Source organism: Vulpes vulpes, chromosome 5, assembly GCF_048418805.1.
Source record: "Vulpes vulpes isolate BD-2025 chromosome 5, VulVul3, whole genome shotgun sequence".
Lineage (NCBI taxonomy): Eukaryota > Metazoa > Chordata > Mammalia > Carnivora > Canidae > Vulpes > Vulpes vulpes.
This window is the reverse complement of record NC_132784.1, coordinates 3,188,858-3,204,672: the sequence shown is the minus strand read 5'-3', so window position 1 is coordinate 3,204,672 and position 15,815 is coordinate 3,188,858. Positions and strand designations below refer to the sequence as shown.

Genomic DNA, 15,815 nt, shown 5'->3' with positions numbered 1-15,815 from the left:
GTCCCTAGTTCCTATTTCCAAAAGAGGCCTAGGTCAGGGTTGCTGCCCTGCTGGAGCCTTGATTCTATCTGGCAAATGACAGCTGCTCCCCACACCTTGGCCTACAGTTCCCAAATGCCTCCCAAGCCCTGGATCTGGGAAGAGACCTAACTGGCTCTGGTTGGGCCAACCAAGAGTATCACTGAGCAAGGTCTCTCTTCACCCAAGGAAAGGGCTGCAGCTGAGCAGTTACATCCTGTGCATTTACTTTCCACCTGCCTTCAGAGCCCTCACCCTCATACTTTCAGGGACTGCCTGCCCCTTCCAGCAGGGGCCTCTCCCACAATGCACCACCTGAACGGTCTGTATTTGTCTTATTGCAGAAACTCCCCTTCATATGAGTCCCAGCCCAAACCAGCTGCTCCTGCTTCCAGGGACACTGAAGATCTAGTTGCCCCAATGGCCTTTAGCTCTGTTATAGGCTTCCTAGCATCTCCTGTGTGTGTGTGTCCCAGTTAGGACATGGGGTATTTGGGATCAGAGTTTTTTTTGTGGGCTTCCTTGGAGTCTCCATGACCCCTGGGGATATGCTGAACTCCCTGGATGATCAGCTGATTGTCAGCATAGGGTCTGGCTAGTGGCCAGCAACAGGTGCATGGAGAGCAGACTCTGATGGCCCGTGGGGACTCTCTGCTGAAGAGGCCAGGGTTAAAGATCAGGCTGCTGTGAGGCTCTGCTGGCTGGGGCTGCAGCAGCCATGTGGGAGTGGAGAGCGCTAGAGCGCCCAAGGACAAAGTCCTGCAATAAATTATGTGGGCCCAGACTGCTGGGCCATTTCCTCTTGGGGCCCTTCTGCCTCTTCCTCCTCTCCCTTACTCTGTGACACGCCCAGAGCCCCAGCACTGCCTCCTTTCCCTGCTCTTTCAGAGTGCCTAGAGTGGAAGGGAAGGGAGTCAACGAGACCCCGTCCTGAGAAGGTAAGGGAGCACCACGGGCTTCTCTGCCTGCCAGACGGGCCCAGGCCTGTGTTCTGCCAGCTGGGAGGATGGGAGGACGGAGTCACTTCTCAGGAGGGGGGCGACTAGACGGAAGGTGGGTTGGAAGGTACAGATCTGCAGAAGCACTGAGGGTCTGATCTGGAAACCAGGTGATCAGGAAAGGCCTGGGACGTAGAGAGCCAGAGATTCCTTTCAGGAGCCTGGAAACCAGGAACCCCAGCCCAGAAACTTGTTGGGTCAGGCTGCAGGGCTGGCCTGGTAGGCTGGGGAGGAGGAGGGGGAGAAGCTGCCCTGGCCCTCCACTGGAGGAAGGCAGACTCACGGGCAGAGGGGATGCTCAGGGCTGGGGTTAGCCTAGCCACCAGCCTTCTTGTAGTGTAAGGACTTACCAAGGAATCACAGGGCGTGAGGGACAGCCTGGGTGCCAGTGGTCTGGCCCTGGCAGATGTCAGCTGTGCTACGTGTGCCATCTCACTGCGTCCTCACAGCACCCTGGTGTTATTACTTCCAACTTGTGGACAAGGAGACTGAGGACCATGAAAGTTGGGGTACCCCCAGGAGAAGAGTCAAGACCGGACTCCAAAACCCAGGCTCCTCTGACTCACCTCTGAACCTTCTTGGACAATGGCAGACAATTGTGTTAATTACTCTGAGAGGCCCGGGCCCCCGGGCGAGGCAGGATCCTCCCCGCCTGGCCACAAAGCCTCCGGGAGTGGACGTGTTGAGTTGTTGGGGAACAGGGTGTCTGTGGAAGGGCTACTCTGCCACGCGTTTCCTTGACTTGCCTCACCTGAGCTGCCAGCATGGTGGACACCCATCCCCATCTCACAAACGAGGAAATCTGAGATGTAGGGAGGGAAGGTCTGGCACCTGGCAGGTGTGGGGCCCCACCCTAAATCTCTTAGATTGTGCGTGTTTGTTCCCCACAACAAGGCGTCCCCTTAAGGCCACACTCTGTAACTCTGCACTTGGATTTTGTTCTAACCCATAAAATCCCTGAATTCAAGATTTTAGTTCAAGAAAACCGGAACTGCATGTGGCCCTCCGGGCTTGGAGTGCACGGCTCCAAGAAATCTGTTATGAACCTTCAGCTCAACAGTGCTTCTGGTAGGAAACCGTTCCCGAGGCCCAGGACCTGCTGGGCACCCTGTCGACTGGCCTTTGGGTGCCTCTTCCCAGAGGACCTGTCCAAGTGTATCTGACTTGGGCCAGGCTGCATCCTCGCTTGGGTATAGGGCCAGGCACTCTGAGGGTGTACCTCTGTAGGGAGGTGACTCAGCAGGACAAAGGTTCCCATTTACCTAGATGCATTTATGCCACAGTATGCTTTTCATGTCTTCTGCAAAGCCTCTTGCTTCCACGTTGTCACTTAGTCCACTTGTCAAGCTGCAGGGAAAAAGAGCAAGAATTGTATATTTTTCACAAAAGAGGACGCTGAGATAAAGGAGGGTAAAATTCTCTGCCCGAGGCCACTGGCTATGAGCCCCTTGAAGGCATAGGTTAATCCCCTCAGGGTTTCTCTGTCCCCACACCTACCCAGGGCATGGCGGAGAATAGGCACTTGGGGAAGATATGTTGGATGAAGGAATGAAGTAGCTAGTGGCAAGTAAAGCTAGGAATGAAGTCAAGTTTTCTATCCAATGCCATTTTAGACCCCCTTGTCTACTTCCTCAATTAATCAGGCCGTGTGTACCATGTTCCTTCACTGCCGGCTGGGAGGATGAGACTGTGCAAAGGAAAAGTGACCCACAGGCATCAAGAGCCAGAGGACGAGATTGTTGGGGTCGAGGGCAGAGCAGGAAGGGGGAAGAGTGACAGAGAAGGAGGCGAAGGGACAAGGAAGCTGTGTAGGAAAGGATGACAAGGCAGAGAGCTGGGATGTTCCAGGCTAAGGAAAGTGCATCACAGACTTGCAGAGGGAAGAGAGTATGAGTCCAGCTTGGGTGCTGCTACTGAGCACTTGAAGTGTGGCTGGGGTGACTGAGGAACTAATTTTTAAATTTTAACTAAAATGAATTTAAATGTAAATAGCCACATTTGGCTAGCGGCTACCACACTGGACAGTGCAGTTCTAGAGAGGGCAGCATGTCGGGCTAAGGAGAGGAGTGAAGTGGAATCTTACAAGGACTTCCCAGCCGGACAAGTGTGGGTTCAAATCCTGACTCAGCCACCTATCAGGTATAGGACCTGAAGCCTTTGTTTCTTCATCTGTCACATGGAACCATATCACTCACCTTGCAGCGTTGTTGTACGGATTAAATTAATTAGCTACTATTGGAAAACTCTCAGCATGGGGCCTGAGGACGGTCTGAGGCCCTACTTTCTTCTGGGGGCTAAGGACAGAGTGCTGAGGGTAGGCACAGGAACCAAGGTGCAGTGGAACAGATTGACGTGCACAGGCACCTGTATCTGTAAATCATTAATCACCTGCCTTATAAAAGTAAACAAAAGAGAGTCATTTGAGGCAGCTTATAGAGCTACCTATAATGCAACAGAATCAAAACTAGAATAAATGAGAAAACAAGATGAAGGGAAAGTTAGGGTAGGAAAGTACAATTCAGCTAGAGAAAGTTTAGTAAAGGAGATTCCAGTCTATTTGTTAAACGTAGCCACTAAGTTTACTCTGAGATGCCTAGTGGGCAACGGAAAAACAAAATAGAAGCAGTGACAAGGTTAAACATGTCTTTGTTAAGAACAAACCAGTTTCTGAGAAGAAGCCCATCTTTCCTGGTGCTGTAAAGGGGATATCGAGCAAGGAAATGCCATTGGCAAAAATAGTAGTCAGGAGGGCTTCTCAATCTCAGACACCTTTTCTGCACCACTTCCCTGGGCAATGCTTCGTCAGCCCTCCAGGGTACTGTTGCCCTCCAGACTAGCTTCCCATAGACCAGAGTCTCAGTGTGGGTTTTGCTTCGCAGACTCCAGCCTCCAGCCCCATGGTGTGTGGGGCACACAGCCTCTGCTGGTTCCAAGCAACACTTTGATTCTCTCCCCAGCTCCACCTCCCCACTCACCCTTCAGCATTTTCTTACCCCTTCCTCCATACTCCAGTGATGCCCAGAAGTACATGAGAGTGGTGTGGCTTTGGACATCCTGCAGGTCAGAATGGTTTTGGGAACCAGCAGCTTACTCTTCTCCCTTCAGGAGATGGTCATCCCCATTCTGGTACCTGAGGTTAGGAAGACCTTGGGCCGGTGCAGGACATCCCATGGGCTCAGCAACACACTGATCTGCCGCAGGGCTGGACAGGGGGCCTGAGCTAAGAAGAAAGCATCTCACTAATCAGAGGTGGGAACTTGTGAATATTCCAGGGCTTTCCCTCAGGGGCAACACTGCACCTGATTCCCTGGGATGTGGGGCAGGGCCGTTTCCTTCTTCGCAGGGGCCATCCATCCATCTACCCACCCACCCACTCATCCATCCATACATTCATTCAGCAAGTATATCGTGAGCCCCTACCAGAATGAGTAGGGCCCAGTTCTGTTCTTAAGATTCTCACCAGTGTGGGAGAGACACACATAGTGATGCATAAAAACGGGGGAAGTGCTGAGATAGGAAATTGTAGCTGCACCATGTGAGGGTGGCTGTACCTGTATATGGGCACAAACATGCATGCATACATGTTCCTTCTAAACTCACATCAGATCAAGTACACTGACACTGAAGTGAGGGAGAATGTGGGCTATTTCTGGGACTGCCTGAAATCAGTGCACCCTATGGGAGAAGAGGGGAGATACAAGCCTGAAAAGCTAGGCAGGCCGTGATCCTGAAAAACCTGAATGCCATAAAGATATTTTACACTTCAGAGCACCTGCTGGCTCAGTCAGTTAAGCATCCAACTCTTGATTTCAGCTCAGGTCTTTCGTTCAGGCCCCATCGCGGAGCCTCAAAGAGTGTAGAGCCTACTTAAAAGCAAACAAAAAAAGATATGGCACGCTCCTAAGCAATGGAGAGGCACGACATGCCAATTATTTGCATCTTATGAAGATCACTTAGTTGGTAGAATGAAGAATAATTTTTTAAAGATTTTATTTATTTATGCATGAGAGACACACAGAGAGAGAGAGAGAGAGGCAGAGACACAGGCAGAGGGAGAAGCAGGCTCCATGCAGGGAGCCTGACGTGGGACTCGATCCTGGGAATCCAGGATCACGCCCTGGGCCGAAGGCAGCACTAAACCCCTGAGCCACTCGGGCTGCCCTGAAGAATAATTTTTAGAGAAATCAGAAGTAAGTCTACCTGGGAGGCTTTCAGTCCCCCAAATGAAACATAATAGGGAACTAAAGAATGGGCAGGAGGGGAGAGTGCTTTTAGTTTTTCCTTTCTTTTAATGTCTTTTATCTGGTTTTGGTATTAGGGTAATACTGACCTCCTAGAATTAGTTAGAAGTATTTTCTCTGCTTCTGTTTCATGGGAGATTTTGTGGAGAATTGGAAACATTACTTCCTTAGATGTTTGGTGGAATTCATTGGTGAAACCATCCAGGGCTGGTGCTTTATTTTTCAACAGGTTATTAATCATTGATTTAATTTCTTTAATGGGTGTGGGCCTATTCAGATTGTCTATACTTCTTGTGTGAGTTTTTACAGTTTTTGTCTTTCAAGGAATTGGTCTATTTCATCTAAGTTATCAAATTTGTAGGGATCTAGTTGTCCATAATATTTCTTTTTTATCTTTAACGTCCATGGGATGAGGTCAATTATCCTTGGGATGTTCTTCTTTCATTTCTTATATTTTAAATTAGCATCTTCCCTCTTTTTTTCTTGGTTAGCTGGTTAGGGGTTTATCATTTTATTGATGTTTTCGAAGAACTAGATTTTGGTTTCATTGATTTTCTCTATTGATTTCCTATTTTCTGATTTGTGATCTCTGCCCTAATTTTTATTGCTTTTCTTTATCTTGTTTTAGGATTATATTGCTCTTCTTTCTCCAGTTTCCTAGGGTGGAAGCTTAGATTATTAATTTTAGATCTTTCTTCTCTTTTATTTTTTTTAAGATTTTATTTTTAAGTAATCTCTATACCCAGTGTGGGGTTCAAACTCACAATCCCAGGATCAAGAGTCACATGCTCCACTGACTGAGCCAGACAGGCACCCCTTAGATCTTTCTTGTTTTTTAATATAGTCTTTCAGTGCTACAAATTTCCCTCTAGGGGCACCTGGGTGGCTCACTTGGTTAAGCGTCTGCCTTGGGCTCAGGTCATGATCCCAGAGTCTGGGATGGAGTCCCAAATCCCAGGACTGAGTCCCAGGATCAAGCCTCCCATGGTTGGGCTCCCTGCCCAGCAGGGAGTCTGCTCCCTCTAACCACCCCCACTTGTGCTCTCTCTCTCTCTCTCTCACTTCCAAATAAATAAATACAATCTTTTTTAAAATTAAAAAAATAAATTTTCCTCTAAGTACATCTTTTACTACATTCCACAAATTTCATTAAATCGTATTTTCATTTGCATTTTGTTGAAAACATCCAAAAATTTTTCTTGAGAGAGAAAGAGAGGCAGAGACACAGACAGAGGGAGAAGCAGGCTCCCGATGTGGGACTCGATCCCGAGACTCAATCCCAGGACTCCAGGATCACTCCCTGGACCAAAGGCAGGCGCTAAACCACTGAGCCACCCCGGGATCCCCTTCTTGAGACTTTTTTGATTCATGCATTAATTAGAAGTATGTTTCTTAATCTCCAAATATTTGGGGATTTTTCTGCTATTTTGATTTTTAATATAATTCCATCAGTCTGAGAGCAGACATTGTATGATTTCCCTTCTTTTAAATTTGTTCAGGTTTACTTATGGCTCAGAATGTGGTCTATCTTGGTGAATGTTCCATGTGAACTTGAGAAGAATATATGTCCCACTGTTGTTGGATGAGGTATCCTACCAATGGCAACCACATTCAATTGATTGATAACACTATTGAATTTGACGATGCCCTTACTGATATTCTGTCTGCCAGACTGTCCGTTACTGACAGAGGAGGGTTAGGTTCCGACTATAGTAGTGCGTTCATCTTTTTCTCCTTGTAGTTCTACCAATTTTTGTCTCATGTATTTTGATGGTCTGTTGTTAGGTGCATAAATGTTAAGTAATGTCATGTCTTCTTTGAGAATTGGCCCGCCTGGGCCAATTTATAGTTTTTTATTATTGTGTAATACCCCTCTTTATTCCTCCTTGCCCTCGAGTCTGCTCTGTCTAAAATGACTTTAGCTACTCCAGCTTTCTTTTGATTAGTTAACACTAATCATGATATCTTTATCTCTTTACTTTTAAACTTTTTAAAAACTTTTTTGTTTATTTATGATAGTCACAGAGAAAGAGAGAGAGAGGCAGAGACATAGGCAGAGAGAGAAGCAGGCTCCATGCACCAGAAGCCTGACGTGGGATTCGATCCCGGGTCTCCAGTATCCTGCCCTAGGCCAAAGGCAGGCGCCAAACCGCTGCGCCACCCAGGGATCCCTATCTCTTTACTTTTAATATGTGTCTTTATTTTCAAAGTGGGTTTCTTATAGACAACATGTAGTTGGAAGCCTTAAGTTCTCAGATCCTAGTGAACATTTAGAGATGGGGATAATAGGATGACTCAAATGTTTTCTTCACAGTTGATAGTTTCATTCACTGAGATAAAGAATGCACAGAAAATAGCAGGTGTGAGAACAGAGGTGATGAGTTGCTGTGGTCATGCTGAGTTTAACATGCCCACCTATCTGCTGAACATTCCAGAAAATAGGGACTTGGTGGATCTGGAGTTCAGGATTGAGATGGGGATTGGAGACATTGATTTTGGACTTGGAAGTGCTTTGATCGTGACCGTGGCCCTGGGAGAGGGTAGGGGAAAGCCTGTGACTGGCCCCTGCTTGGGTCACAGGCTGACTCTGGGGTACCATATTTATGTCTTTCAAGGCCCTTATTAGATATAGTTTGGACAAAGGAAGGAGAATTTCCCCAAAAGGGAACAGAGGAAGCCATTTCACGTGGACAAAAACAATCAGCATCTCTCTCAAACAGGAAGAGGTGAAGGTGAGGGAAATGGCCCTGGGAGGAGATTGAGGGTGCCCCCAGATCAAAGGGAAGGTGGGAAAGTCAAGAGGGTGCAGTCTAGGAAAGAGGGTATGGCTGAAGAAGTCCTGCAATGGATTTGGGCAACTCTGCCCTAGAGGGTCTGTTGGATGTTTGTGTCCTGGGAAGGCTTGAGAGGTGAGAGCAGAGAAAGCATGGGGGGTAGAGGGATATCTCCTTCAGGGAACTCAGCTGTGGAGCAAGAGCAAGAGAAGGGCAATAGCTGGAGGGGGTCATGAGGTCCAAGAAAATTCATTTTTTAAGGGATTTTATTTATTTACTTATTTGAAAGAGAGAGAGCGAGAGCCAGAGAGCACAAGCTAGGGAAATGGCAGAGAGAGGAGAAGCAGGTGCCCTGCTCAGCAAAGCCTGATGTGGGACTCAATCCCAGGACCCCAGGATCATGGCCTGAGCTGAAGGCAGGTGCTTTACCAACTGAGCCACCCCGGTGCCCCAAAAATTTATTTCTTTTTCAAAAATTCATTTTTAGACAAAACCTGAGTTTCTCTCTATGCAGAGAGGAAAGGCCAGAACAGTGAGAATAGATGAAGATGTAAGAATGAGGGGTAGTTTTTAGTTATCTATTGCTACATGGCAAGTGATTCCAAAATTCTGCAGCTTAAAATGACAAGTATTTATCATCTCATGCACTTTCCAAGTGTCAGAAATCCGAGAGCAGCATAGCTGGGCAGTTCTTCACCAAGGACTGTAGTGAGGTTTACACTCATTTTCTAGGACTGCCATAACAAAATACTAGACTAAGCAGCTTAAACAACAGATGTTTATGGCAGGGTTGGTTTGTCTCCAAGGCCTCTCTCACTGGCTTACAAATAGCCACTCTCTCGCTGCTTTGTCCTCATATGGTCATCTCTATGCTCACGCACACCTCTGGTATGCCTCCCTCTTTCTACAAGGACATCAGTCTTATTGGATTAGGCCCTACCCTAATAGCCGTGATTTAATCTCATCCCCCTTTTATTTATTTATTTTTTAAAGATTTATTTATTTATTTATTTATTTATTTATTATAGACATAGAGAGAGAGAGAGAGAGAGAGGCAGAGACACAGGAGGAGGGAGAAGCAGGCTCCATGCCAGGAGCCTGACGTGGGACTAGATCCCGGGACTCCAGGATCGCGCCCTGGGCCAAAGGCAGGCACTAAACCGCTGAGCCACCCAGGGATCCCCTCACCCCCCTTTTAAAAGCCTCCTCTTTAAATACAGTCCCATTCTGAGGGACTGTGGGTTAGGACTTCGGCATATGAATGTGGCGGGGGCGGAGGGCGGGCAATGCACAATTTAGCCCATAACAGTCAAGATGTTGGCTGGAGCTGTGGACATCTGTGACCTTGACCAGGGTGGGAAAGCTGCTTCCAAGATTATTGGCTGTTGACTGGAGATCCAGTTCCTCCCCACAGGGGCCCCTCCTTAGGGCTGCTGGTCCCCATGACATGGCAGCAAGGTTCCCCAAGCCAAGCGATCTTAGAGAGAGGAAGGGGGAAGCCACAAAGCCTTTATGAACTAGTCTCAGAGCTATACCTTATTCTATTTGTTAAAAGGAATCACCAAGTCCACACTCAAGGAGGGAAGAATGAGTCTCCGTCTTTTGAAAGGAGAAATGTCAAAAAATGTGTAGACATAACCACTGCAGTAATTGGTAAAGCAAGAGCCCCAGTGGAGGAGGCCAGAAAGGGCAGAGCTGGAGGGGTTAATGGGAGGCCATCAGGACATCCCTTCCCCTGGGCAGTCCCTTATGTGCTCATATGTAGAAGGAAAGGCAGGGAGCTGGAAGAGCTGGAGGTCGAGGGGCATCTCTCTTTTTCCTGTGGTGCAGAGTGCGTAATGGGAGGGAGCTTTAAAATAGGGGGTTTTTTTTGCAGAAAGAGCTGACCGTGGCCCATGGGAGGGTCTCAGGCATTTCTAAAGTCCTAGAAGAGGTACAGGCCATGAAACTGCCCTGGCCTGTCTTTGAGGTGGTGTGACACATCCCTGGTGTGCTCGGCTCGGCTCAGGGGTGGGACTTTGCAAGTTGTGAGCAGGAGTCCTACTTCACAGGGGTGCAATAGGCCAGAGGGGTGCACATGTCGTGCAGTTTATTGTACTTTATTTTTGTGTTACATTTATGGGTATTTGTAAAACCACTTTGTTCCCAGAAAGATGAAAGGCCCTGTCCCAGCTGGCTGGGATAGGAATAAAGCTAGGATGCAGGCTGACAGACCAGGAAAAACAGAGGGGGTGAGGGGTCATAATGAAGCATAATGAAGTTGCTCATGGGGGAGGGCATGATGCTGGGTTAGGGTATTTCTGGAGGACACGGCTTCTGAGGTGGAGCAGTTCTGGGACATGGGAAGACCAGGGCCAGTGGCAGGGGAGTGGACGTCAGTGGAGTCTGGGGGCCAGAGGAGTGGGAGTCCAGGATAGGCAGGGGGTAACTGTGAGGCACATCCTGGTGTCTGGAGAAGGTTGATGTGATATACATGAAGGTCAGATGCCACGGGTGAGGGGGCAGAGGGTGACAGAGACCATGGGTGGGCCTCAAATTTCTCCCTGGAGTAGGGAAGCAAGAAGTCAGAGTGGCAGTGGGGAGCCAGGGGCAAGGCAATGCCCCTCTGCGTCCTTCCCACCCATCATCTCACTGGTTATGTGAGGCAGGGAGATGGACCTGAGAGAACTTCTGGGAGCCAGGATTCAGGTAAGAGTTTCTTTGCACTTTTATACAGACCCTTAAACTTTCCCAGAGCAGAGGAAGTAGGACAAAGTGCATTGATTTTGGAGTTGGGCAGAAGAATCCCATTCTTGTCTGACCAGTTTAATGTTTTTGGCAAAATCTCTATTTATTGGCCTCTGTTGTTCTACCCACAAAACAGGGATAGCAGTTATCTCCTCCTACAGCAGGGTCTGCTATGTGGGAAGTCCTCTCCTGAGGGCAGCTGTTAGTTGTAGGGATGTCAAGGTTTCTACTACCTAAATGAGAATAAACAGATCCCCCAAAGTTTGCCTGGCTGGCTCCACCTTAGCTGAGGTGTCCTGGTGATGGGTGGTCACCTGGGCCTACTTCTCCACAGACAAAGGAGTGGAAATGTGGCCTCAAGTGTCAGCAGCCTGATGCTTGTGCATGATAACCCCGCTCAGGAGCCTCAGGAGTGCTTCCCGGAGAAGTACTAGAGGCACAAACAAACATTTCATGGGTCCTCCCTGGGTGTCTCTGACCTCACAGAGACCCTGCAAAACTCCAACCATTTCCATTTCAGGAAGGAGCACACTAAATCACTTGCAGGACCTGCTCCAGCTGGCATAGCTGGTGGATGGCAGAGCCACACTCTCCCATTGTGCATACCACCTCCCCAGCCCCCTGTGGGGGACCACTCCCATGGGGCAGCTCAGGGCAGGGAGGCCCAGGGCCCTGAGCATCCGTGGGAAAGTTGGGCTGCAGTGCCCCCAAGGACACCTTTCCTAGATTCTCAGCCTCTGTCTATGCCCAAATGTCCCAGCCCAGGGGAACAGGGACAGGACCAGGACAGGAGGTTCCATGCTCCTTTAGAGTTAGAGAGAAAAACATAAGCTTGGACTTTAAAAAGGAATATACAATCTGATTACTGTCTTTTTGCATTGTAGGTGCTCAACAAAAGTGGAAGATTTAGATTGGCATTAAATATATAAATGCTGTACACTAAACACAAATTGGAATAAGAAAATTCTTTGTCCACCAGAACAGTGGCAAACGGCTCTGTCATGTTCACCCACTGCCTACACCCCTACTTTTCTCTCATCTCCCCACTCACTCTCTCAACCCAAACATGCTGACCCCAACATCCTTTGCACTTTTCCCTCTGACTTTGCTAGAGTTGCACCATCCTTGGAGAAGGCCTTCCCTTCCTTCCACTGTGAGTTCTTAATCATCTTTTAAAGTCACTGTCGAAGCCTCTCCAGGGATATCATTCAGGGTTTCATTGAACAAGCATTTCCTGGGGGCAGGCCTGTGCTAGATGTGGGGAGCACAGTGATGAACAAAACAGAACCAGCACACCTCTCAATGCTCACTAGGGACGTGGGTGAAGGGCTGTGCCCCAGGTCAGGACAGCAGCAGGCAGGGCCCACCAGTCTCCCTCCTTGGCCTGCCGCAGCTAATGAGGCCTGCCAGAGTGCTCCCAAAACCCCTAGGAGGTAGCCAGGCGCTGGGGGCAGGTTGGAAATGAGGCAGATAAGGATTGGATTCCCAGCTGTGCTGCTACCTAACTGGGTCACCTGCCCTCTGTGGGGTCCCATGTAAGAAGTGGAGAAGCACCTGTGCACCTGTGTTTTGGGGTGCTATGAGGCTTGCATAAAGTACGTCACATGTCTCTAGCTACACTGGCTGCTTACCTCAGCACTCCCCATGGTGCACACACCATGTGTGGTGGGTGATGACTGGTTTTCACGGATGTCTGAGCAGATAAAATTTGTGCTTCTGGATGACAGGGACTATGTCTTAAGTATGTTCAAAACCACCCATGCTACCTATATCAAGCCCAGTACAGAGTACAAAATAGATGTTCAATAAAGATGAGGTAAGGTGGAAGAAGATCCAGAAAGCATCTTCTCACCCTGCGATGGAACTGTGACTTATTTATCCATTTATTCAAGAGTCTTATTTCTTGTGGGGCTCCTGGTTAAGTGTCTGCCTTTGGCTGGGGTCATGATCCCAGGAACCTGGGATCAAGCCCCATGTTTGGCTCCCTACTCAGCAGGGAGCTTGCTTCTCTCTCTTCCTCTGTCCCTCCTGCCTGCTCGTGCTTGCTCACTCTCTCTCTCTCTCTCTCTCTCAAATAAACTTATAAGATCTTAAAAAAAAAAAAAGAAAGAGTAATTTTTTGAGCCAGGCCCCATGCCAGGTACTCAGGGCCATGTTGATATACACACATGGCCCCTTCTTCCGGGGGCTCCACGGCAGCGCCAGAATGTCAGAATGAGCACTAACATTCTGCTTTCTCTCTTCTCATAGGCTGGGAGGACCTGCTGCCTCAGGATGTCAGCCTTCAGGCTGGTAAGAATTGCATCTGCTGCATTAGGGTTTATCTGGGAAGTTACCAAAGGCCAGGTCAAATCACCCAGGGAGAGGCAACAAGGGCCCACAAGGAAAACATCAGAGGCAAGGGAATATGGGGAATAAGACAGATGATATTATATAAAGCAAGCAAGTTTGGCCAGCCTCTGGGCCTGGGCAGGCGGCCACACTGGGTGGTAATCCTTCACTTATATTTAGGACTTAAATGCCCTGACAAAGGGATTTCTCTTCCATTGTCTCATTGTAACAATTGCAGGGAGCTTACTTAGAGTGGATGGAGATAAAATACTGGGCCTGATCTCCACCTTGGGCTCTGCACTGTCTTCTCTCAGCTCAACAAACATATAAGTGCCTGCAGTGTCTCAGTGGCCAAGAGATGTCCCCATGTGGGAAGGAAGCAAATGCTGAGACACTGCCCTGTGCTGGGGTTGGGGGAGGGAGGGGGCACGGGCCTCTGGGCAGCTGGGGTAGTGCGTGCAGGATGAGAGAACCTTGGGGGCTGGAGGAGCCCAGATGAGAGTCCTCATCCCAACCCACTCCAGAATTCTGACCCAAACCCAGGAAAGCCAGATAGTGGAAATTCGTTTCTGATAAGAAAATGCCCCAGATATTCTTAGATGCATGCGAAGCCACAAAGTGGCCATTGTCTCCTTCTGGCTGCTAGATCCACACTGCTGAAAGGGGACAGCATCCCCCAGCAGCCAAGGGCTCCTGAACCAAGCCCTCCAACTACCTGAGTCACAGAAGGGTGGCTAGGGTTGTTTTTTTTTCCCCCAGACTAGAGTTGGGCTGTTTTAGGCTAGAGAGAGAACACACGTGGTCTCAAAATTCAGATTGCAAGGGCTTCTGGTAACTAAATCACAAACATTGGAACTCGATACCATTTTGGAGCATGAGGAGCACGCATTGCAAAGCAAAGCAGGCTTATTTCACAAAGGAATATACCCATGGGATGCATTAGTCCCAAGTGTCCCACTGGGAAGTAGGAATAATTGTTTTGAGGGTTAAACTTGGTCATTCGAAGCCACATAAATTCCCAAACTTTGACAAACAACTTTAGGATCATTAGATATTCTGAAGGTGTACAGTGGGTGAGAGTGCTCTAGGCATGAGAAATAGCACACACAAAAGCTCAGAGGGATCCAGGTTATGGTGCATCTGAGAAAGTACTAGGAGCAGGTGGTAAGTCCCAGGGCTGAATCTGCTCTGTCCACAGTGGTGTCATGAGCCCCAGGCAGTACTGAGTGCTATAAATGTGTCTGCTCCAAACTGCACTGTGCTCTAAGTAAAAAGCCCATGCCAGCTCCAAGGACACAATATGAACAAAGAATGTAAAACATCTCACTAACAATTTTTATGTTGCTCACCCATCATTTCAATGATAATATTTTGAATATATTGGGTTAAATAACAACATTCATAAAATTAATTTCACCCATTTTTCTTTGTTTTAAATGCGATCGCTAGAACATTTTCAATTTCATGTGTGGTTTGAATTCTATTTCTATTGGAAGCCCTGGCCTGGACCACACACTAAGGATTTATGTATTATGCGTTGTATACAGCATCCCCTTCTGGCAGCTGAGGGGATATGGTATGAGTAGATTGGGCTGGATCACTTGCCCCACCCCTGAGGTGGAAGGGACCACCTCAAGAACCCCATGAATTGAGGAGAGGGAAGTCCTCAAACAAAAAAATGAAGACTTTTAAAGAAGATAATTAGGTCTTGCATTGCCAGTATATTGTTTCAACCATTAGATTTTCCCGGATTTTGGCTTTGGGGATCCCATCATGTGCATGCACACACCAGGTAGCTGACTTAAGGATGAACAGGCAAATAGACCTTTCTCTTTGCCATGATTATCAGCTTCTCTACCCTGTGGACAAATGAGAAAACCCAGAGCCTGGTGCTGCCATACATTCTAAGCCACCCCAAGGCCCTGGGCTGAGCATGGTTCTTCAGACACGTTAATAAAACCCCATCATCCTTCCAAATGAGGACTGTGAATGTTTACATACTTGTGGGCAGAGGGGCTGGAAACCCTTCAATGCACAAGACTTGTTGGATATATTTTGAAATTCAAAGCACCTGTTAGATTGGCCCAGTCTTGATCCATGAAGTCATAAATATTTGTTTGCTTGATGGTAAGTAAATTGATCATACCTTATCCTCATCCATACTTCGTCAGATAGGGAGGTGGTACAATGACCAGGCACTGGGAGGCATTCCTGGGAAAAACAGGATCTTTAAATTTTTTTTTCTTATTTTATTATTTATTTACGATAGTCATACAGAGAGAGAGAGAGAGAGAGAGGCAGAGACACAGGCAGAGGGAGAAGCAGGCTCCATGCACCAGGAGCCTGACGTGGGATTCGATCCCAGGTCTCCAGGATCACGCCCTGGGCCAAAGGCAGGCGCCAAACCGCTGCGCCACCCAGGGATCCCGAAAAACAGGATCTTTAACACCAGCAGTAACTATGCCATCTGTCCCTACAGAAGGGACGGGATTCTGTGGGTCTACTGAAGGACCTGCACTGGAACTTAAACCAGAGACCTGCTGCTGGAGATCCCTCAATGACCCATATGACTTTCCATTTATTTAAGTACATGCAGACACAGACCTTTTCTAGACTTGCCTCTTCTACAATGGAAAAGAAAGACCGTGGGTGAGCACACAGTATCAGGGCACCGTACCTGTTTCAGCGAGTAGGCCAACAGAGTCCACCCTTTTTGGGAGACGTTA

At 48.1% G+C, this 15,815-nt stretch overlaps 1 protein-coding gene across 2 annotated transcripts in view; it reads left to right on the top strand.

Moving 5' to 3' along the window:
- The first annotated feature begins 613 nt into the window (after nucleotides 1-613).
- The window catches only part of MYO7B (myosin VIIB), an 85,656-nt gene continuing 70,454 nt past the window's right edge, over nucleotides 614-15,815 (top strand). The window contains exons 1-2 of one of the 2 annotated variants that reach the window (XM_072757463.1): nucleotides 614-956; nucleotides 13,009-13,050. In XM_072757463.1, the coding sequence (XP_072613564.1) occupies nucleotides 13,033-13,050 (18 nt within the window). In that variant the 5' untranslated portion in view covers nucleotides 614-956; nucleotides 13,009-13,032. The remainder of the gene's footprint in view (nucleotides 957-13,008; nucleotides 13,051-15,815) is intronic. The other variant, XM_072757462.1, reaches the window with a different exon arrangement.